This window comes from Salmo salar, chromosome 14 (genome assembly GCF_965601325.2).
Source record: "Salmo salar chromosome 14, fSalSal1, whole genome shotgun sequence".
NCBI lineage: Eukaryota > Metazoa > Chordata > Actinopteri > Salmoniformes > Salmonidae > Salmo > Salmo salar.
Window position 1 is genome coordinate 40788852 of NC_138304.1, and position 23649 is coordinate 40812500.

The following is a 23649-nucleotide window of genomic DNA, read 5'->3' on the forward strand; positions in this document are numbered from 1 at the left end:
AAATGTACAGTAAAAATTAAGCTCACGAAAGATCAAATAGTTAAAGAACAAAATGGAAAATAAATTAACATAAATATAAGTTGTATTTACAATGGTGTTTGTTCTTCACTGGTTGCCCTTTTCTTGTGGCAACAGGTCACACATCTTGCTGCTGTGATTGCACACTGTGGTTTTTCACCCAATAGATATGGGAGTTGATCAACATTAGATTTGTTTTGGAATTCTTTGTGGGTCTGTGACATCTGAGGAAATGTGTCTCTAATATAGTCATACATTTGGCAGAAGGTTAGGAAGTGCACCTCAGTTTCCACCTCATTTTGTGGGCAGTAGGCACATAGCCTGTCTTCTCTTGAGAACCAGATCAGCCTTTCTCAATAGCAAGGCTATGCTCACTGAGTCTGTACATTGTCAAAGCTTTCCTTAATTTTGGGTCAGTCACAGTGGTCAGGTATTCTGTCATTGTCTACTCTCTGTTTTGGGCCAAATTGCATTCTAGTTTTTTTGTTAATTCTTTCCAATGTGTCAAGTAATTATCTTTTTGTATTCTCGTGATTGGGTCTAATTGTGTTGCTGTCCTGGGGTCTATTTGTGGGGTCTATTTGTGTTTGTGAACAGAGCCCCAGGACCAGCAGGTTCATCTCTCTGTAGGTGAGGGCTTTATTATGGAAGGTTTGGGAATCGCTTCCTTTTCGGTGGAAGTAGAATTTAACCTCTCTTTTCTGGATTTTAATAATTCGTTGGTATCAGCCTAATTCTGCTCTACATGCATTATTTGGTGTTTTACGTTGTACACAGGATATTTTTGCAGAATTCTGCATGCAGAATCTCAATTTGGTGTTTGTCCCATTTTGTCAATTCTTGGTTGGTAAGCAGACCCCAGACCTCACAACTATAAAGGGCAAATCTTTATAGCAATGGGTTCTATAACTGATTCAAGTATTTTTAGCCAGATCCTAATTGGTAAGTTGAATTTTATGTTCCTTTTGATGGCATAGAAGGCCCTTCTTGCCTTGTCTCTGAGATCGTCCACAGCTTTGTTGAAGTTACCTGTGGTGCTGATGTTTAGGCCGAGGTATGTATAGTTTTTTGTGTGCTCTAGGGCAACGGTGTCTAGATGGAATTTGTATTTGTGGTCCTGGCAACTGGACCTTTTTTGGACCACCATTATTTTTGTCTTACTGAGATTTGCTGTAAGGGCCCACATCTGACAGAATCTGTGCAGAATATCTAGGTGCTGCTGTAGGCCCTCCTTGGTTGGTGACAGAAACACCAGATCATCAGCAAACGGTAGACATTTGACTTCAGATTCTAGTAGGGTGAGGTCGGTGCTGCAGACTGTTCTAGTGCCCTCACCAATTCATTGATAATCTGCATCCCTGTCTCACCCCATGGCCCTGTGGAAAGAAATGTGTGTGTTTTTTGCCAATTTTAATCGCACACTTGTTGTTTGTGTACATGGATTTGATAATGTTGTATGTTTTTCCCCCAACACCACTTTCCATCAATTTGTATAACAGGCCCTAATGCCAAATTGAGTCAAAATCTTTTTTGAAATCAACAAAGCATGAGAAGACTTTGCTTTGCTTTGTTTTGTTTGTTTGTCAATTAGGGTATGCAGGGTTAAAATATGTGGTCTATTGTAGGGTAATTTGTTAAAAAGCCAATTTGACATTTGCTCTGTACATTGTTTTCACTGAGGAAATGTACAAGTCTGCTGTTAATGATAATGCAGAGGGTTTTCCCAAGGTTGCTGTTGACACACATCCCACGGTAGTTATTGGGGTCAAATTTGTCTCCACTTTTGTGGATTGGGGTGATCAGTCCTTGGTTCCAAATATTGGGGAAGATGCCAGAGCTGAGAATGATGTTAAAGAGTTTAAGTATAGCTAATTGGAATTTGTGGTCTGTATAATTTAGGATACCATCAACACCACAGGCCTTTTTGGGTTGGAGGGATTGTATTTTGTCCTGTAGTTCATTCAATGTAATTGGAGAATCCAGTGGGTTCTGGTAGTCTTTAATAGTTGATTCTAAGATTTGTATTTCATCATGTATATGTTTTTGTTGTTTGTTCTTTGTTATAGAACCAAAAAGATTGGAGAAGTGGTTAATCCATACATCTCTGTTTTGGATACATAACTCTTCATGTTGTTGTTTGCTTAGTGTTTTCCAATTTTCCCAGAAGTGGTTAGAGTCTATGGATTCTTCAATTACATTGAGCTGATTTCTGACGTGCTGTTCCTTCTTTTTCCGTAGTGTATTTCTGTATTGTTTTAGTGATTCACCATAGTGAAGGCGTAGGCTCAGGTTTTCTGGGTGTCTATGTTTTTGGTTGGACAGGTTTCTCAATTTCTTTCTTAGGTATTTGCGTTCTTCATCAAACCATTTGTCATTGTTGTTAATTTTCTTAGGTTGTCTGCTTGACATTGTTTTATTTGATAGGGAAGCTGAGAGGTCAAATATACTGTTTAGGTTTTCTACTGCCAAGTTTACACCTTCACTATTATAGTGAAACATTTTGTCCAGGAAGTTGTCTAAAAGGGATTGAATGTGTTGTTGCTTAATTGTTTTTTGGTAGGTTTCCACACTACTTTCCTTCCATCTATAGCATTTCTTAATATTATTCAGTTCCTTTGGCTTTGATGCCTCATGGTTGAGTATTTCTCTGTTCAAGTAGTGTGATTTTGCTGTGATCTGATAGGGGTGTCAGTGGGCTGACTGTGAACACTCTGAGATACTCTGGGTTGAGGTCAGTGATAAAGTAGTCTACAGTACTACTGCCAAGAGATGAGCTATAGGTGTACCTACCGTAGGAGTCCCCTCGAAGCCTACCATTGACTATCAACATATCCAGCGTGTGACAGAGCTGCAGGAGTTTTGACCCGTTTGTGTTGGTTTTGTTGTCGTAGTTGTGTCTAGGGGGGCATACAAGGGAGGAAATGCTGTCACCTCCAGGTAGGTGTTTGTCCCTCTGTCTGCTGAGGGTGTCAGGCTCTTGTCCAGTTCTTGTCTTTCTCTCTCTGTATCTCTCTCTCTCTGTATCTCTCTCTCTCTGTATCTCTCTCTCTGTATCTCTCTCTCTCTGTATCTCTCTCTCTCTGTCTCTCTCTCTCTGTCTCTCTCTCTCTGTCTCGCTGTCTATCTATCTCTCTGTCTCTCTCTGTCTATCTATCTCTTTCTCCCTCCCTCTCTCTTTCTTTCTTTTTCTTTCTCTTCCTCTCTCTCTTTTCTCAATCTCTCTCTCTCTTCTTCTTTGTGATTAGCTGATGGTCTTATACAAGCATTTGCGTCTCGATCAGACTCATCACTGCAGTGTTGCTAATCCACCTCCATTCACTTACTGTATAGTAGCCTAGGAAGGGAGGAGGGGAGGGAGAGGGAGTGGGAGTGGGAGGGGGGAGAGGGAGGGAGAGAGAGACATGGGATTATGAAGAGATGGTGTATATATATATATATATATATATATATATATATATATATATATATAATAACATATTGCAAAACTCCTCCAAAATAACCTCCAACCCACTGGCTTGTGTGGGAAGGGTTAAGATGCCTGTACTGTTAACACAGCAAGACGAGATAGATTCAAAACACTCTAGACGGAGGCGTTATGCTCTGGCAGCCTTTGTCAGGGTTCTGAACATCGATGATGATGATGATTATGAATGATTAATGTGGATTAAGGCAGCCCCCCACACCTCTCTGGTTCAGAGGGGTTGGGTTAAATGCGGAAGACACATTCAGTTGAATACATTCAGTTGTACAACTGACTAGGTATCCCCCTTTCCTTAATTTAACCTTTATTTAACTAGGCAAGTCAGTCAAGAACAAATTCTTATTTACAATGACGGTCTACTCCGTCCAAACCCCGACGGCACTGGGCCTATTGTGCACCGCTATATGGGACTCCCAATCACAGCCAGCTATGATACAGCCTGGATTCAAACCAGGTACTATGGTGACACCTCTTGCACTGAGATGCAGTGCCTTAGACCGCTGCGCCACTCGGGAGCATAATGACGAATAGATGGCTTGCTCTGAGGGTGATTCAGCCTTGCTCAACTTCCCCTCCAACTGGGACCCTTTAGTCTCTGATCTATGGCAGCCTATAACCCTGTACTACACCTAGAAATTGAGATTATAGAATGTACAGTCAAAAGTTTGGATCAAAACTATGAAATAACACATATTAAATCATATAGTAACCAAAAAAGTGTTCAATCAAAATATATTTTATATTTGAGATTCTTCAAAGTAGCCACCCTTTGCCTTGGTGACAGCTTTGCACACTCTTGGCATTCTCTCAGCCAGCTTCATGAGGTAGTCACCTGAAATGCATTAATTTGTGGAATTTCTTTCCTTCTTAATGCATTTGAGAGAATAAGTTGTGTTGTGACAAGGTATTGATGGTATACATAAGATAGCCCTATTAGGTAAAAGACCCAGTCCATATTATGACAAGAACAGCTCAAATAAGCAAAGAGAAACGACAGTCCATCATTACTTTAAGACATGAAGGTCAGTCAATCCAGAACATTTCAAGAAATTTGAAAGTTTCTTCAAGTGCAGTCAAGTGCAGTTCATCAAGCGCTATGATGAAACTGGCTCTCATGAGGATCGCCACAGGAAAGGAAGACCCAGAGTTACCTCTGCTGCAGAGGATAAGTTCATTAGAATTAACTGCACCTCAGATTTCAGCCCAAATAAATGCTTCACAGAGTTCAAGTATCAAACACATCTCAAAATCAACTGTTCAGAGGAGACTGCGTGAATCAGGCCTTCATGGTTGAATTGCTACAAAGAAACCACTACTAAAGGACACCAATAATAATAAGAAGAGACTTGCTTGAGCCAAGAAACACGAGCAATGGACATTAGACTGGTGGGTGATGAGTCCAAATTTGAGATTTTTGGTTCCAACCGCTGTGTCTTTGTGAGACGCAGAGTAGGTGAACGGATGATCTCTGCATGTGTGGTTCCCACCATGAAGCATGGAGGAGGAGGTGTTATGGTGTGGGGGTGCTTTGCTGGTGACACTGTCTGCGATTTATTTAGAATTCAAGGCACACTTAACCAGCTTGGCTACCACAGCATTCTGCAGCGATATGCCATCCCATCTGGTTTGGGCTTAGTGGGACTATCATTTGGGCTTAGTGGGACTATCAACAGGACAAAACATGACTCCAGGCTGTGTAAGGGCTATTTGACCAAGAAGGAGAGTGATGGAGTGCTGCATCAGATGACCTGGCCTCCACAATCACCCGACCTCGACCCAATTGAGATTTGGGATGAGTTGGACTGCAGAGTGAAGGAAAAGCAGCCAACAAGTGCTCAGAATATGTGGGAACTCCTTCAAGGCTGTTGGTAAAGCATTCCTCATGAAGCTGGTTGAGAGAATGCCAAGAGTGTACAAAGCTGTCATTAAGGCAAAGGGTGACTACTTTGAAGAATCTAAAATATATTTTGATTTGTTTACCACTTTTTTGGTTACTGCATGATTCCATATGCATTATTTCATAGTTTTGATGTCTTCACTATAATTCTACAATGTAGAAAGTAGTAAAAATAAAGAAAAACCCTTGAATGAGTAGGTGTGTCCAAACTTTTTACTGCTACTGTAGATGATGTGGAGTACAGAGCCGTGACGGATCTAGATTACCTATTTTTATGACTGCACTCTGAGTGACCTGGTGCGATGAGCTCTATTGGAGTTCTATGGTTGGTGTTGAAGTGGTCCACATGAACTGGGATAGCATTCTGCTGAGTGTGCATTGTGAATGAGTGGTTTTGATCATTCTGCAGCTTCTTTTTATCCTCCTCTGGGAATAATAATGTAATGAAGTTCTCTCTTGAATCTGCAATCCACTTAGAAAATGAAAATGGTTCTTTAAAGTTGAGTTCAAACAGACCATCTGACAAAATGTAGAGTGATTTAGACTGAATTTCAACAGTCTAGCAGTATGACTGGGCGAGATTTAGTCAGAATCCTCTGTGAACAGGTTCCAGTGTTCTAAACACAACGGACGAATCGGAACCCGTCCAGTTGAGGTGATTCTAGATTTGATCAGATGGTCTGTATGAACGACAGTCATTCACCTCCACAATGTAAAGCCAGCTTTAGTTTCACCCACTCTCTCAAGAGAGTCTGAGTCAGTCCTTGATTAAAGGGAGAGAATGGAAAGTGTCAGTGCTGCACACCTCCATGGTTATGTCCCAAATGTCACCCTATTCTCCATATAGTGCACTTCTTTTGCCCACTACTAAAGTAGTGCACTATATAAGGAATAATGTGGAATTTGGGACATACTCCATGACTATTATTAACCCTGTGTCCTCTCATCTAATCTCCTCTCCACTCCTCTCATCTAATCTCCTCTCCACTCCTCTCTTCTAATCTAATCTCCACTCCTCTCCTCTCATCTAATCTCCACTCCTTTCATCTCATCTAATCTCCTCTTCACTCCTCTCCTCTCATCTAATCTCCTCTCCACTCCTCTCATCTAATCTCCTCTCCACTCCTCTCCTCTCATCTAATCTCCTCTCCACTCCTCTCTTCTAATCTAATCTCCACTCCTCTCCTCTCATCTAATCTCCACTCCTCTCTTCTCATCTAATCTCCTCTTCACTCCTCTCCTCTCATCTAATCTCCTCTCCACTCCTCTCATCTAATTTCCTCTTCACTCCTCTCCTCTCATCTAATCTCCTCTCCACTCCTCTCATCTAATCTAATCTCCTCTCCACTCCTCTCTTCTCATCTAATCTCCTCTCCACTCCTCTCCTCTCATCTAATCTCCTCTCCACTCCTCTCTTCTCATCTAATCTCCTCTCCACTCCTCTCCTCTCATCTAATCTCCTCTCCACTCCTCTCTTCTCATCTAATCTCCTCTCCACTCATCTAATCTCCTCTCCACTCCTCTCATCTAATCTCCACTCTTCTCATCTCATCTAATCTCCTCTCCACTCCTCTCCTCTCCTCTCCTCTCCTCTCCTCTCCTCTCCTCTCCTCTCCTCTCCTCTCCTCTCCTCTCCTCTCCTCTCCTCTCTCTCCTCTCCTCTCCTCTCCTCTCCTCTCCTCTCCTCTCATCTAATCTCCTCTCCATCTCCTCCTCTCTCCTCTCTTCTCATCTAATCTAATCTCCTCTCATCTAATCTCCTCTCCAATCTCCCTCTCCTCTCCTCTCCTCTCCTCTCCTCTCCTCTCCTCTCCTCTCCTCTCCTCTCCTCTCCTCTCCTCTCCTCTCCTCTCCTCTCCTCTCCTCCAGATGAGGACCCAGACAGTGCTGTGGATGACAGAGACAGTGACTACCGCAGTGAGACCAGTAACAGCATCCCTCCCCCCTACTATACCACGTCTCAGCCCAACGCCTCCGTCCACCAGTACCCCATCAGAGACCAGCAGCACCGCCAGGGGACCCGCCCCTCCTCCTACCCCCCTTCCAACAGCTGTGGCCCCCTCGACTACCACCAGAGGGCCATCAGGTGTGTGTCTCCCCTGCTCCTCTCTGTCTGTATACTCCCTGTTCCCCTGCTCCTCTCTGTCTGTATACTCCCTGTTCCCCTGCTCCTCTCTGTCTGTATACTCCCTGTTCCCCTGCTCCTCTCTGTCTGTATACTCCCTGTTCCCCTGCTCCTCTCTGTCTGTATACTCCCTGTTCCCCTGCTCCTCTCTGTCTGTATACTCCCTGTTCCCCTGCTCCTCTCTGTCTGTATACTCCCTGTTCCCCTGCTCCTCTCTGTCTGTATACTCCCTGTTCCCCTGCTCCTCTCTGTCTGTATACTCCCTGTTCCCCTGCTCCTCTCTGTCTGTATACTCCCTGTTCCCCTGCTCCTCTCTGTCTGTATACTCCCTGTTCCCCTGCTCCTCTCTGTCTGTATACTCCCTGTTCCCCTGCTCCTCTCTGTCTGTATACTCCCTGTTCCCCTGCTCCTCTCTGTCTGTATACTCCCTGTTCCCCTGCTCCTCTCTGTCTGTATACTCCCTGTTCCCCTGCTCCAGCTCAGTGCTTACCTTGCAGGTATGTTCCTCTCAGCCTGAGAAAAAGACACACTACCCTGACTGTGTCCCCCCTGACTGTGTCCCCCCTGACTGTGTCCCCCCTGACTGTGTCCCCCCTGACTGTGTCCCCCCTGACTGTGTCCTCTGACTTTGTCCCGTGAGTGTGTCCCCTGACTGTGTCCCCTGACTTTGTCCCGTGAGTGTGTCCCCTGACTGAGTCCGCTGCTCGCTGCTTCTTGTGCATTATTCAACAAACAATTTCATGGTCAATACTGCACAAACGTTTTGATGTGTGTGAGTGTGTGTATCCTCTCCTTCTCTCTTCATTGCTCTCCCTTTTCCCCCTCTCTCCCCCTCTCTCCCTCTCCCTCCCTCTCTCCCCTCTCTCTCCCTCTCCCCCTCTCTCCCTCTCTCCCTCTCCCCCCCACCCCCCTCTTCCCCCCCTCTCTCCCCTCTCCCCGTCTCTCTCCCTCTCTCCCCCTCTCCGCGTCTCTTCCTCTCCCCATCTCTCTCTCCCCCTCTCTCCCTCTCCCTCCCTCTCTCCTCTCCTTCTCTCTTCCCTGCTCACCCCTCTTCATCTCTCCCTCTCCCCCCTCTCCCCCCTCTCTCCCTCTCCCCCCTCTCCCCCTCACCCCCCACTTCCCCCTCTCTCCCCGTCTCTCTCCCTCTCTCCCTCTCCCTCCCTCTCTCCCCCCCTCTCCCCCTCTCTCCCTCTCCCCCTCTCTCCCTCTCCTCCTCATCCCCCTCTTCCCACCTCTCTCTCCCCTCTCCCCGTCTCTCTCCCTCTCTCCCCCTCTCCCCCTCTCTCCCTTCCTCTACCCCTTCTCTCTCTCCCCCTATGTCGCCCCTCTCTCCCTCTCTCTCCATTCTTTCTTTAATAGCCTCATTTATCATGGAGTATAAATACTCCTCCTGTGTTTGTTCCCTGCGAGGATGCTTGTTCTTTTTCATTTGTCAGCTTTCTGTTCTGCTCTATTTCCCTCTCTCTCTCTCGTTTTCTCTTTCCTTCTCTCTCTTTCTCCTTCTCTCTCTCTCTTTCTCGCTCCTTCTGTCTCTCTCTCATTTATTTCTCTCTCTGTCTGACACTGCTGTTTTGCTTACCTCTTATTGATTAACCATCAGTTTAGTGGGTTTTACCTTTACAGTCAGGTGTTATAGCAGAGCGTTTTACTATTGCTCAGGGATGCTCTGGGTATTGTGTACTTTACGGAAGTGTCTGTCTGTCTGTCCCTCCATGTTAATGACTATTTCTTACTCTTCCTTTCCTTCCTCATTTCCCACTTCCTCCCTCCTCCACCTTTCTCTCGTCCTGTCTTTACTTCCTCCCTGCTCCACCTTTCTCTCGTCCTGTCTCTACTTCCTCCCTCCTCCACCTTTCTCTCGTCCTGTCTCTACCTCCTCCCTCCTCCACCTTTCTCTCGTCCTGTCTTTACTTCCTCCACCTTTCTCTCGTCCTGTCTCTACTTCCTCCACCTTTCTCTCGTCCTGTCTTTACTTCCTCCCTGCTCCACCTTTCTCTCATCCTGTCTCTACTTCCTCCCTCCTCCACCTTTCTCTCGTCCTGTCTCTACTTCCTCCCTCCTCCACCTTTCTCTCGTCCTGTCTCTACTTCCTCCCTGCTCCACCTTTCTCTCATCCTGTCTCTACTTCCTCCCTCCTCCACCTTTCTCTCGTCCTGTCTCTACTTCCTCCCTCCTCCACCTTTCTCTCGTCCTGTCTCTACTTCCTCCACCTTTCTCTCGTCCTGTCTCTACTTCCTCCACCTTTCTCTCGTCCTGTCTCTACTTCCTCCCTCCTCCACCTTTCTCTCGTCCTGTCTCTACTTCCTCCACCTTTCTCTCATCCTGTCTCTACTTCCTCCCTCCTCCACCTTTCTCTCGTCCTGTCTCTACTTCCTCCCTCCTCCACCTTTCTCTCGTCCTGTCTCTACTTTCTACCTCCTGTTACTTCTCTCTACCTTGTCTCTCACTCTTCCTCTCTTTTGCCCTCTCTTCTCTTTCTCCTCCTCCCTCTCCTCTCCAGCCCTACGGGGAGCTATGCGTCGTCGGCAGAGTTGAGTCGCTGCAGCAGCCAGCTGAGTGAGGAGGAGTACGGCCCGGAGTACAGAGAGAGGGATCCTTACGATGAGAATGACTCCTACCACTCCTGTCACTCCTCTGTCACCTACAGCAAGGGCTCTCCCGACTGGGACCCTGACGAAACCCAGGGGGGGTACAGCGATGAGGGGGGCTACAGTAAGGACGGGGGGGAGGAAGGGGCCCTCTATGAGGAGGATGACGGGGGCCTGTATGAGGAAGAGGGGACATATGAAGGAGAGGAGGGTGAGATATATGACGATGAGGATTACCTTCTGGACGGGACCCTCAGTGAGGATATGGAGGTCCCCTACACCCCCACCCCCACCAGCACGGCACCCCCCACACTCCACGTCCCCGGTGCTTCTAGACCCCCCCTGGAAAAACAGCCTTCTCTGCATCAACATCAGGCGCCACCCGGCCAGCTGCCCAGCCAAGCCCCAAATCAAGCCCACCCTCCGGCCATGGCTCCAGGAGGACAGCCCCTGGGTCAGCCACCCACCCAGGCCCCTCAACCACAGTCTCAGCCCCAGCCAGTCCCCGGCCCAGCACCAGCCCAGTCCTTCTTCTCCATGGCAAAGCCCTTCTCAGCAGCAGTAACAGGCCTGGCCTCATCTTTTCTGTCTTCTGGACTCCCCACTGCCCAACCTGCCCAGGCTCACCCCCCAGGCTCACAACCCCAGCCCCAGTCTGCCTCCACCATTCCCCCGTCTCACCCAGCCACCGGCGCCCCTTCCCCTCAGGGTACCCAGTCCACAACCACTGGCCCTCCCTCCCAGCCAACCCCCTCCACTGCCCCCCCCTCTCAGGCCCAGCCCCCTGCCCAAACAACCCCCCAATCAGAGGGCCCCGATTCCAAACCCCCCGTGCCGGAGGACCAACGCCTTCTAGAGGAAGACGAACCCCTTCCACCCGAGGTTAGGATCCCCACCCCCATAGAGGAGGAACCCCCCATGGAAGACGAGGAGCTGAGGTTTGACGAGAGCCGCCCCCCCACCCCCCTAGAGGAGGTTGAGCCCATCCCTGAGAGGTAAACCCCCCTCCCAAATCTCTCATCTTTTAGCCTTTCTGTTCTATGGGAGCAACAGGGGCATTTGTTTTATTGGGCCACCATATTGGATGGACTGTGAAAAGAACATGGATATGCGTCTGAAATGACCCCCTATTCCCTATATAGTGCACTATCTTTGACCAGTATTCCCTATATAGTGCACTACCTTTGACCAGTATTACCTATATAGTGCAGTACCTTTGACCAGTATTCCCTATATAGTGCACTACTTTTGACCAGGGAGAGGGCCATTTGGGACCCAGGCATGGAGTTGTTCTCAGTCCTGTTCTTGTCCCTGTAGTCGTCCTGTAGATGAGGAGCCCAAGGAGCCGGTGGACCCATCGCTGCGGGCTAGAGAGAACTGGCTACGAATCATCAACAGGGTCCAACAGCAGCTTCAGGAGGTAAGATCTCACACTCAAACCTTATTCCCCAGTCGCATCCTACTGTCCCAGTCCCATCCTACTGTCCCAGTCCCATATTACTGTCTCAGTCCCTCCTACTGTCCCAGTCCCATCCTGCTGTCCCAGTCCCATCCTACTGTCCCAGTCCCATCCTACTGTCCCAGTCCCATATAACTGTCCCAGTCCCTCCTACTGTCCCAGTCCCATCCTGCTGTCCCAGTCCCATCCTACTGTCCCAGTCCCATATTACTGTCCCAGTCACTCCTACTGTCCCAGTCCCATCCTACTGTCCCAGTCCCATATTACTGTCCCAGTCCCTCCTACTGTCCCAGTCCCATCCTACTGTCCCAGTCCCATCCTACTGTCCCAGTCCCATATTACTGTCTCAGTCCCTCCTACTGTCCCAGTCCCATCCTACTGTCCCAGTCCCATATTACTGTCCCAGTCCCTCCTACTGTCCCAGTCCCATCCTACTGGCCCAGTCCCATATTACTGTCCCAGTCCCTCCTACTGTCCCAGTCCCATCCTACTGTCCCAGTCCCATATTACTGTCCCAGTCCCTCCTACTGTCCCAGTCGCATCCTACTGTCCCAGTCGCATCCTACTGTCCCAGTCCCTCCTACTGTCCCAGTCCCATATTACTGTCCCAGTCCCTCCTACTGTCCCAGTCCCATCCTGCTGTCCCAGTCCCTCCTACTGTCCCAGTCCCATATTACTGTCCCAGTCCCTCCTACTGTCCCAGTCCCATCCTACTGTCCCAGTCCCATATTACTGTCCCAGTCCCTCCTACTGTCCCAGTCCCATATTACTGTCCCAGTCCCTCCTACTGTCCCAGTCGCATCCTACTGTCCCAGTCCCATCCTACTGTCCCAGTCCCTCCTACTGTCCCAGTCCCATCCTACTGTCCCAGTCCCTCCTACGGTCCCAGTCCCATCCTACTGTCCCAGTCCCTCCTACTGTCCCAGTCCCATCCTACTGTCCCAGTCCCTCCTCTGTCCCAGTCCCATCCTACTGTCCCAGTCCCTCCTACTGTCCCAGTCCCATATTACTGTCCCAGTCCCTCCTACTGTCCCAGTCCCTTCCTACTGTCCCAGTCCCATATTACTGTCCCAGTCCCATCCTGCTGTCCCAGTCCCATCCTACTGTCCCAGTCCCATATTACTGTCCCAGTCCCATCCTACTGTCCCAGTCCCATCCTACTGTCCCAGTCGCATCCTACTGTCCCAGTCCCATCCTACTGTCCCAGTCCCATATTACTGTCCCAGTCCCTCCTACTGTCCCAGTCCCATCCTACTGTCCCAGTCCCTCCTCTGTCCCAGTCCCATCCTACTGTCCCAGTCCCTCCTACTGTCCCAGTCCCATATTACTGTCCCAGTCCCTCCTACTGTCCCAGTCCCTTCCTACTGTCCCAGTCCCATATTACTGTCCCAGTCCCATCCTGCTGTCCCAGTCCCATCCTACTGTCCCAGTCCCATATTACTGTCCCAGTCCCATCCTACTGTCCCAGTCCCATCCTACTGTCCCAGTCGCATCCTACTGTCCCAGTCCCATCCTACTGTCCCAGTCCCATATTACTGTCCCAGTCCCTCCTACTGTCCCAGTCCCATCCTACTGTCCCAGTCCCATCCTACTGTCCCAGTCCCATATTACTGTCCCAGTCCCTCCTACTGTCCCAGTCCCATCCTACTGTCCCAGTCCCATCCTACTGGCCCAGTCCCATCCTACTGGCCCAGTCCCATCCTACTGTCCCAGTCGCATCCTACTGTCCCAGTCCCATCCTACTGTCCCAGTCCCATATTACTGTCCCAGTCCCTCCTACTGTCCCAGTCGCATCCTACTGTCCCAGTCCCATATTACTGTCCCAGTCCCATCCTACTGTCCCAGTCCCAGCCTACTGTCCCAGTCCCATCCTACTGTCCCAGTCCCATATTACTGTCCCAGTCCCTCCTACTGTCCCAGTCCCATCCTACTGTCCCAGTCCCATATTACTGTCCCAGTCCCTCCAACTGTCCCAGTCCCATCCTACTGTCCCAGTCCCATATTACTGTCCCAGTCCCATATTACTGTCCCAGTCCCCCCTACTGTCCCAGTCCCATATTACTGTCCCAGTCCCTCCTACTGTCCCAGTCCCATCCTACTGTCCCAGTCCCATATTACTGTCCCAGTCCCATATTACTGTCCCAGTCCCTCCTACTGTCCCAGTCCCTCCTACTGTCCCAGTCCCATATTACTGTCCCAGTCCCACCTACTGTCCCAGTCCCATATTACTGTCCCAGTCCCTCCTACTGTCCCAGTCCCATCCTACTGTCCCAGTCCCATCCTACTGTCCCAGTCCCTCCTACTGTCCCAGTCCCATCCTACTGTCCCAGTCCCTGCTACTGTCCCAGTCCCATCCTACTGTCCCAGTCCCATATTACTGTCCCAGTCCCTCCTACTGTCCCAGTCCCATCCTACTGTCCCAGTCCCATACAACTGTCCGAGTCCCATCCTACTGCCCCAGTCCCATATTACTGTCCCAGTCCCATCCTACTGTCCCAGTCCCATACTGCTGGCCCAGTCCCATACTACTGTCCCAGTCCCATCCTACTGACCCAGTCCCATACTACTGTCCCAGTCCCAGCCTACTGTCGCAGTCCCATCCTACTGTCCCAGTCCCAATCCTACTGTCCCAGTCCCATACTACTGTCCCAGTCCCATACTACTGCCCCAGTCCCATACAACTGTCCAGTCCCATACTACTGTCCCAGTCCCTCCTAATGTCCCAGTCCCTCTTACTGTCCCAGTCCCATCCTACTGTCCCAGTCCCATACAACTGTCCCAGTCCCATACTACTGTCCCAGTCCCATACAATTGTCCCAGTCCCATTCTACTGACCAAGTCCCAGTCCCATCCTACCATCCCAGTCCCATACTACAACTGTCCCAGTCCCATACTACCGTCCCAGTACGAGTCCCATACTATTTTCCCCAGTCCCATACAACTGTCCCAGTCCCAGTCCCATACAACTGTCCCAGTCCCACACAACTGTCCCAGTCCCAGTCCCATACAACTGTCCCAGTCCCAGTCGCATACAACTGTCCCAGTCCCATACCACTGTCCCAGCACCAGTCCAATACAACTGTCCCAGTCCCATACAACTGTCCCAGTCCCAGTCCCATACAACTGTTCCAGCCCCAGTCCCATACAACTGTCCCATTCCCAGTCCCATCCTACTGTCCCAGTCCCATCCTACTGTCCCAGTCCCCCCTACTGTCCCAGTCCCATTCTACTGTCCCAGTCCCATCCTACCGACCCAGTCCCATACTACTGTCCCAGTCCCTCCTACTGTCCCAGTCCCAACCTACTGTCCCAGTCCCATCCTGCTGGCCCAGTCCCAATTCTACTGTCCCAGTCCCATCCTACTGTCCAAGTCCCTCCTACTGTCCAAGTCCCATCCTACTGTCCAAGTCCCATCCTACTGTCCCAGTCCCATCCTACTGTCCCAGTCCCATCCTACTGTCCCAGTCCCTCCTTCTACCCAGTCCCAACCTACTGTCCCAGTCCCAACCTACTGTCCCAGTCCCAACCTACTTTTCTAGTCCCAACCTACTGTCCCAGTCCCATCCTACTGTCCCAGTCCCATCCTACTGTCCCAGTCCCATTCTACTGTCCCAGTCCCTCCTACTGTCCCAGTCCCTGCCCACTGTCCCAGTCCCATCCTACTGTCCCAGTCCCACCCTACTGTCCCAGTCCCATCCTACTGTCCCAGTCCCATATTACTGGCCCAGTCCCATACTACTGTCCCAGTCCCATCCTACTGACCCAGTCCCATATTACTGTCCCAGTCCCATCCTATACAACTGTCCCAGTCCCACACAACTGTCCCAGTCCCAGTCCCATACAACTGTCCCAGACCCAGTCCCATACAACTGTCCCAGTCCCATACAACTGTCCCAGACCCAGTCCCATACAACTGTCCCAGTCCCATACAACTGTCCCAGTCCCATACAACTGTCCAAGTCCCATACAACTGTCCCAGGCCCAGTCCCATCCTACTGTCCCAGTCCCATACTACAACTGTCCCAGTCCCATACTACCGTCCCAGTACGAGTCCCATACTATTTTCCCCAGTCCCATACAACTGTCCCAGTCCCAGTCCCATACAACTGTCCCAGTCCCACACAACTGTCCCAGTCCCAGTCCCATACAACTGTCCCAGTCCCAGTCGCATACAACTGTCCCAGTCCCATACCACTGTCCCAGCACCAGTCCAATACAACTGTCCCAGTCCCATACAACTGTCCCAGTCCCAGTCCCATACAACTGTTCCAGCCCCAGTCCCATACAACTGTCCCAACCCAGTCCCATCCTACTGTCCCAGTCCCATCCTACTGTCCCAGTCCCCCCTACTGTCCCAGTCCCATTCTACTGTCCCAGTCCCATCCTACCGACCCAGTCCCATACTACTGTCCCAGTCCCTCCTACTGTCCCAGTCCCAACCTACTGTCCCAGTCCCATCCTGCTGGCCCAGTCCCAATTCTACTGTCCCAGTCCCATCCTACTGTCCAAGTCCCTCCTACTGTCCAAGTCCCATCCTACTGTCCCAGTCCCATCCTACTGTCCCAGTCCCTCCTTCTACCCAGTCCCAACCTACTGTCCCAGTCCCAACCTACTGTCCGAGTCCCAACCTACTTTTCTAGTCCCAACCTACTGTCCCAGTCCCATCCTGTTGTCCCAGTCCCATCCTACTGTCCCAGTCCCATTCTACTGTCCCAGTCCCTCCTACTGTCCCAGTCCCTGCCCACTGTCCCAGTCCCATCCTACTGTCCCAGTCCCATCCTACTGTCCCAGTCCCATCCTACTGTCCCAGTCCCATATTACTGGCCCAGTCCCATACTACTGTCCCAGTCCCATCCTACTGACCCAGTCCCATACTACTGTCCCAGTCCCATCCTATACAACTGTCCCAGTCCCACACAACTGTCCCAGTCCCAGTCCCATACAACTGTCCCAGACCCAGTCCCATACAACTGTCCCAGTCCCATACAACTGTCCCAGACCCAGTCCCATACAACTGTCCCAGTCCCATACAACTGTCCCAGTCCCATACAACTGTCCAAGTCCCATACAACTGTCCCAGCCCCAGTCCCATACAACTGTCCCAGGCCCAGTCCCATCCTACTGTCCCAGTCCCATCCTACTGTCCCAGTCCCATCCTACTGTCTAAGTCCCTCCTACTGTCCCAGTCCCAACCTACTGTCCCTGTCCCATCCTGCTGTCCCAGTCCCATCCTACTGTCCCAGTTCCATCCTGCTGTCCCAGTCCCATCCTACTGTCCCAGTCCCATCCTACTGTCCCAGTCCCCCCTACTGTCCCAGTCCCATCCTACTGTCCCAGTCCCATCCTACTGTCCCAGTCCCATCCTACCGACCCAGTCCCATACTACTGTCCCAGTCCCTCCTACTGTCCCAGTCCCAACCTACTGTCCCAGTCCCATCCTGCTGTCCCAGTCCCAATTCTACTGTCCCAGTCCCATCCTACTGTCCAAGTCCCTCCTACTGTCCAAGTCCCTCCTACTGTCCCAGTCCCATCCTACTGTCCCAGTCCCATCCTACTGTCCCAGTCCCTCCTTCTACCCAGTCCCAACCTACTGTCCCAGTCCCAACCTACTTTTCTAGTCCCAACCTACTGTCCTAGTCCCAACCTACTGTCCCAGTCCCATCCTGCTGTCCCAGTCCCATCCTACTGACCCAGTCCCATACTACTGTCCCAGTCCCATCCTATACAACTGTCCCAGTCCCACACAACTGTCCCAGTCCCAGTCCCATACAACTGTCCCAGACCCAGTCCCTTTTAACTGTCCCAGTCCCATACAACTGTCCCAGACCCAGTCCCATACAACTGTCCCAGTCCCATACAACTGTCCCAGTCCCATACAACTGTCCAAGTCCCATACAACTGTCCCAGCCCCAGTCCCATACAACTGTCCCAGGCCCAGTCCCCCCTACTGTCCCAGTCCCATCCTACTGTCCAAGTCCCTCCTACTGTCCCAGTCCCTCCTACTGTCCCAGTCCCAACCTACTGTCCCAGTCCCATCCTGCTGTCCCAGTCCCATTCTACTGTCCCAGTCCCATCCTACTGTCCCAGTCCCATCCTACTGTCCCAGTCCCATCCTACTGTCCCAGTCCCCCCTACTGTCCCAGTCCCATCCTACTGTCCCAGTCCCATCCTACTGTCCCAGTCCCATCCTACCGACCCAGTCCCATACTACTGTCCCAGTCCCTCCTACTGTCCCAGTCCCAAGCTACTGTCCCAGTCCCATCCTGCTGTCCCAGTACCAATTCTACTGTCCCAGTCCCATCCTACTGTCCAAGTCCCTCCTACTGTCCAAGTCCCATCCTACTGTCCCAGTCCCATCCTACTGTCCCAGTCCCATCCTACTGTCCCAGTCCCTCCTTCTACCCAGTCCCAAACTACTGTCCCAGTCCCAACCTACTTTTCTAGTCCCAACCTACTGTCCCAGTCCCAACCTACTGCCCTTGTCCCATCCTGCTGTCCCAGTCCCATCCTACTGTCCCAGTCCCATACTACTGTCCCAGTCCCTCCTACTGTCTCAGTCCCTGCCCACTGTCCCAGTCCCATCCTACTGTCCCAGTCCCATCCTACTGTCCCAGTCCCATCCTACTGTCCCAGTCCCAACCTACTGTCCCAGTCCCATCCTGCTGTCCCAGTCCCATCCTACTGTCCCAGTCCCATACTACTGTCCCAGTCCCTCCTACTGTCCCAGTCCCTGCACACTGTCCCAGTCCCATCCTACTGTCCCAGTCCCATCCTACTGTCCCAGTCCCATCCTACCCACCCAGTCCCATCCTGCTGTCCCAGTCCCATCCTGCTGTCCCAGTCCCCCCTACTGTCCCAGTCCCATCCTACTGTCCCAGTCCCATCCTACCGACCCAGTCCCATACTACTGTCCCAGTCCCTCCTACTGTCCCAGTCCCAAGCTACTGTCCCAGTCCCAACCTACTGTCCCAGTCCCATCCTGCTGTCCCAGTCCCATCCTACTGTCCCAGTCCCATCCTACTGTCCCAGTCCCTCCTACTGTCCCAGTCCCATCCTACTGTCCCAGTCCCATCCTACTGTCCCAGTCCCATCCTACCGACCCAGTCCCATACTACTGTCCCAGTCCCTCCTACTGTCCCAGTCCCAAGCTACTGTCCCAGTCCCATCCTTCTGTCCCAGTCCCAATTCTACTGTCCCAGTCCCATCCTACTGTCCAAGTCCCTCCTACTGTCCAAGTCCCATCCTACTGTCCCAGTCCCATCCTACTGTCCCAGTCCCATCCTACTGTCCCAGTCCCTCCTTCTACCCAGTCCCAAACTACTGTCCCAGTCCCAACCTACTTTTCTAGTCCCAACCTACTGTCCCAGTCCCAACCTACTGTCCCAGTCTCATCCTGCTGTCCCAGTCCCATCCTACTGTCCCAGTCCCATACTACTGTCCCAGTCCCTCCTACTGTCTCAGTCCCTGCCCACTGTCCCAGTCCCATCCTACTGTCCCAGTCCCAACCTACTGTCCCAGTCCCATCCTACTGTCCCAGTCCCAACCTACTGTCCCAGTCCCATCCTGCTGTCCCAGTCCCATCCTGCTGTCCCAGTCCCATCCTACTGTCCCAGTCCCATACTACTGTCCCAGTCCCTCCTACTGTCCCAGTCCCTGCACACTGTCCCAGTCCCAACCTACTGTCCCAGTCCCATCCTACTGTCCCAGTCCCATCCTACTGTCCCAGTCCCATCCTGCTGTCCCAGTCCCATCCTACTGTCCCAGTCGCCCCTACTGTCCCAGTCCCATCCTACTGTCCCAGTCCCATCCTACCGACCCAGTCCCATACTACTGTCCCAGTCCCTCCTACTGTCCCAGTCCCAAGCTACTGTCCCAGTCCCATATTGCTGTCCCAGTCCCAATTCTACTGTCCCAGTCCCATCCTACTGTCCAAGTCCCTCCTACTGTCCAAGTCCCTCCTACTGTCCTAGTCCCTCCTACTGTCCCAGTCCCATCCTACTGTCCCAGTCCCATCCTACTGTCCCAGTCCCTCCTTCTACCCAGTCCCAACCTACTGTCCCAGTCCCAACCTACTTTTCTAGTCCCAACCTACTGTCCCAGTCCCAAACTACTGTCCCAGTCCCATCCTGCTGTCCCAGTCCCATCCTACTGTCCCAGTCCCAAACTACTGTCCCAGTCCCATCCTGCTGTCCCAGTCCCATCCTACTGTCCCAGTCCCATCCTACTGTCCCAGTCCCTCCTACTGTCCCAGTCCCTGCCCACTGTCCCAGTCCCATCCTACTGTCCCACTCCCATCCTACTGTCCCAGTCCCATCCTACTGTCCCAGTCCCATCCTACTGTCCCAGTCCCATCCTACTGACCCAGTCCCATACTACTGTCCCAGTCCCATCCTATACAACTGTCCCAGTCCCACACAACTGTCCCAGTCCCAGTCCCATACAACTGTCCCAGTCCCAGTCCCATACAACTGTCCCAGTCCCATACAACTGTCCCAGACCCAGTCCCATACAACTGTCCCAGTCCCATACAACTGTCCCAGTCCCATACAACTGTCCAAGTCCCATACAACTGTCCCAGCCCCAGTCCCATACAACTGTCCCAGGCCCAGTCCCATCCTACTGTCCCAGTCCCATCCTTCTGTCCAAGTCCCTCCTACTGTCCCAGTCCCTCCTACTGTCCCAGTCCCAACCTACTGTCCCAGTCCCATCCTGCTCTCCCAGTCCCATCCTACTGTCCCAGTCCCATCCTGCTGTCCCAGTCCCATCCTACTGTCCAAGTCCCTCCTACTTTCCCAGTCCCTCCTACTGTCCCAGTCCCTCCTACTGTCCCAGTCCCCACCTTCTGTCCCAGTCCCATCCTGCTGTCCCAGTCCCATACTACTGTCCCAGTCCCATACTACTGTCCCAGTCCCTCCTACTGTCTCAGTCCCAACCTACTGTCCCAGTCCCATCCTGCTGTCCCAGTCCCAATCCTACTGTCCCAGTCCCATCCTACTGCCCAAGTCCCTCCTACTGTCCCAGTCCCATCCTACTGTCCCAGTCCCATCCTACTGTCCCAGTCCCATCCTACTGTCCCAGTCCCTCCTACTGTCCCAGTCCCTCCTACTGTCCCAGTCCCAACCTACTGTCCCAGTCCCATCCTGCTGTCACAGTCCCATCCTACTGTCCCAGTCCCATACTACTGTCCCAGTCCCTCCTACTGTCCCAGTCCCTGCCCACTGTCCCAGTCCCATTCTACTGTCCCAGTCCCTCCTACTGTCCCAGTCCCATCCTACTGTCCCAGTCCCATATTACTGGCCCAGTCCCATACTACTGTCCCAGTCCCATCCTACTGACCCAGTCCCATAGTACTGTCCCAGTCCCATCCTATACAACTGTCCCAGTCCCACACAACTGTCCCAGACCCAGTCCCATACAACTGGCCCAGTCCCAGTCCCATACAACTGTCCCAGTCCCAGTCCCATTCAACTGTCCCAGTCCCATACAACTTTCCCAGTCCCATACAACTGTCCAAGTCCCATACAACTGTCCCAGCCCCAGTCCCATACAACTGTCCCAGGCCCAGTCCATCCTACTGTCCCAGTCCCATCCTACTGTCCAAGTCCCTCCTACTGTCCCAGTCCCAACCTACTGTCCCAGTCCCATCCTGCTGTCCCAGTCCCATCCTACTGTCCCAGTCCCATCCTGCAGTCCCAGTCCCATCCTACTGTCCAAGTCCCTCCTACTGTCCCAGTCCCTCCTACTGTCCCAGTCCCTCCTACTGTCCCAGTCCCATCCTACTGTCCCAGTCCCTCCTACTGTCCCAGTCCCAACCTACTGTCCCAGTCCCATCCTGCTGTCCCAGTCCCATCCTACTGTCCCAGTCCCATCCTACTGTCCCAGTCCCATACTACTGTCCCAGTCCCTCCTACTGTCCCAGTCCCTGCCTACTGTCCCAGTCCCATCCTACTGTCCCAGTCTCAACCTACTGTCCCAGTCCCATCCTACTGTCCCAGTCCCATCCTACTGTCCCAGTCCCATAATACTGTCCCAGTCCCATCCTACTGTCCCAGTCCCATACTACTGTCCCAGTCCCATCCTACTGTCCCAGTCCAGTACTACCGACCCAGGCCCATCCTACTGTCCCAGTCCCAATCCTACTCTCCCAGTCCCAATCCTACTGTCCCAGTCCCATACTACTGTCCCAGTCCCATACTACTGCCCCAGTCCCATACAACTGTCCCAGTCCCATACTACTGTCCCAGTCCCTCCTACTGTCCCAGTCCCTCTTACTGTCCCAGTCCCATCCTACTGTCCCAGTCCCATACAACGGTCCCAGTCCCATACTACTGTCCCAGTCCCATACAATTGTCCCAGTCCCATACTACTGTCCAAGTCCCAGTCCCATCCTACCGTCCCAGTCCCATACTACTTTCCCAGTCCCTCTAACTGTCCCAGTCCCATACTACTGTTCCAGTCCCATACAACTGTCCCAGTCCCAGTCCCATACAAATGTCCCAGTCCCATACAACTGTCCCAGTCTCAGTCCCATACAACTGGCCCAGACCCAGTCCCATACAACTGGCCCAGTCCCAGTCCCATACTACTGTCCCAGCCCCAGTCCCATACTACTGTCCCAGTCCCATACAACTGTCCCAGTCCCAGTCCCATACATCTGTCCCTCCCCAGTCCCATACAACTGTCCCAGTCCCAATCTACTGTCCCAGTCCCATAACAACTGTCCCAGTCCCATACTACCGTCCCAGTCCGAGTCCCATACTATTGTCCCAGTCCCATACAACTGTCCCAGTCCCATACAACTGTCCCAGTCCCAGTCCCATACAACTGTCCCAGTCCCATACAACTGTCCCAGCCCCAGTCCCATACAACTGTCCCAGTCCCATACAACTGTCCCAGTCCCAGTCCCATACAACTGTCCCAGTCCCATACAACTGTTCCAGCCCCAGTCCCATACATCTGTCCCTCCCCAGTCCCATACAACTGTCCCAGTCCCAATCTACTGTCCCAGTCCCATAACAACTGTCCCAGTCCCATACTACTGTCCCAGGCCCAGTCCCATACAACTGTCCCAGTCTCAGTCCCATACAACTGTCCCAGCCCCAGTCCCATACAACTGTCCCAGTCCCATACAACTGTCCCAGCCCCAGTCCCATACTACTGTCCCAGCCCCATACTACTGTCCCAGTCCCATTCTACTGTCCCAGGGTCAGTCCCATACTACTGGCCCAGTCCCATACTACTGTCCCAGTCCCAGTCCCATTCTGCTGGCCCAGTCCCATTCTACTGTCCCAGGCCCAGTCCCATACTACTGTCCCAGTCCAGGTCCCATACTACTGTCCGTATCCCCAGCCCTGTACCCCATCCTCTTGCACAATCCCCAGCCCTATACCCAATCCTCTTGCCCTATACACCAGCCCTATACCTAATCCTCTTGCCCTATACACCAGCCCTGTACCCAATCCTCTTGCCCTATACACCAGCCCTGTACCCAATCCTCTTGCCCTATACACCAGCCCTATACCCACTCCTCTTGCCCTATACACCAGCCCTATACCCAATCCTCTTGCCCTATACACCAGCCCTGTACCCAATCCTCTTGCCCTATACACCAGCCCTATACCCAATCCTCTTGCCCTATACACCAACCCTGTACCCATCCTCTTGCCCTATACACCAGCCCTATACCCAATCCTCTTGCCCTATACACCAGCCCTATACCCAATCCACTTCCCTTACACAAGCCCTATACCCAATCCTCTTGCCCTATACACCAGCCCTGTACCCCATCCTCTTGCCCTATACACCGGCCCTATACCCAATCCTCTTGCCCTATACACCAGCCCTGTACCCATCCTCTTGCCCTATACACCAGCCCTATACCCAATCATCTTGCCCTATACACAAGCCCTGTACCCCATCCTCTTGCCCTATACACCAGCCCTATACCCAATCCTCTTGCCCTATACACCAGCCCTGTACCCATCCTCTTGCCCTATACACCAGCCCTATACCCAATCCTCTTGCCCTATACACCAGCCCTGTACCCCATCCTCTTGCCCTATACACCAGCCCTGTACCCAA

The 23649-nt window shown here is 52.0% G+C and overlaps 1 protein-coding gene across 1 annotated transcript in view; it reads left to right on the plus strand.

The window, feature by feature from the left end:
- Window positions 1–23649, plus strand: part of LOC106569526 (protein unc-13 homolog A) — a 114752-nt gene that overhangs the window by 30382 nt on the left and 60721 nt on the right. The window contains exons 9-11 of the mRNA XM_082960977.1: window positions 7266–7482; window positions 10022–11104; window positions 11427–11529. Of these exons, the coding sequence (XP_082817103.1) occupies window positions 7266–7482; window positions 10022–11104; window positions 11427–11529 (1403 nt within the window). The remainder of the gene's footprint in view (window positions 1–7265; window positions 7483–10021; window positions 11105–11426; window positions 11530–23649) is intronic.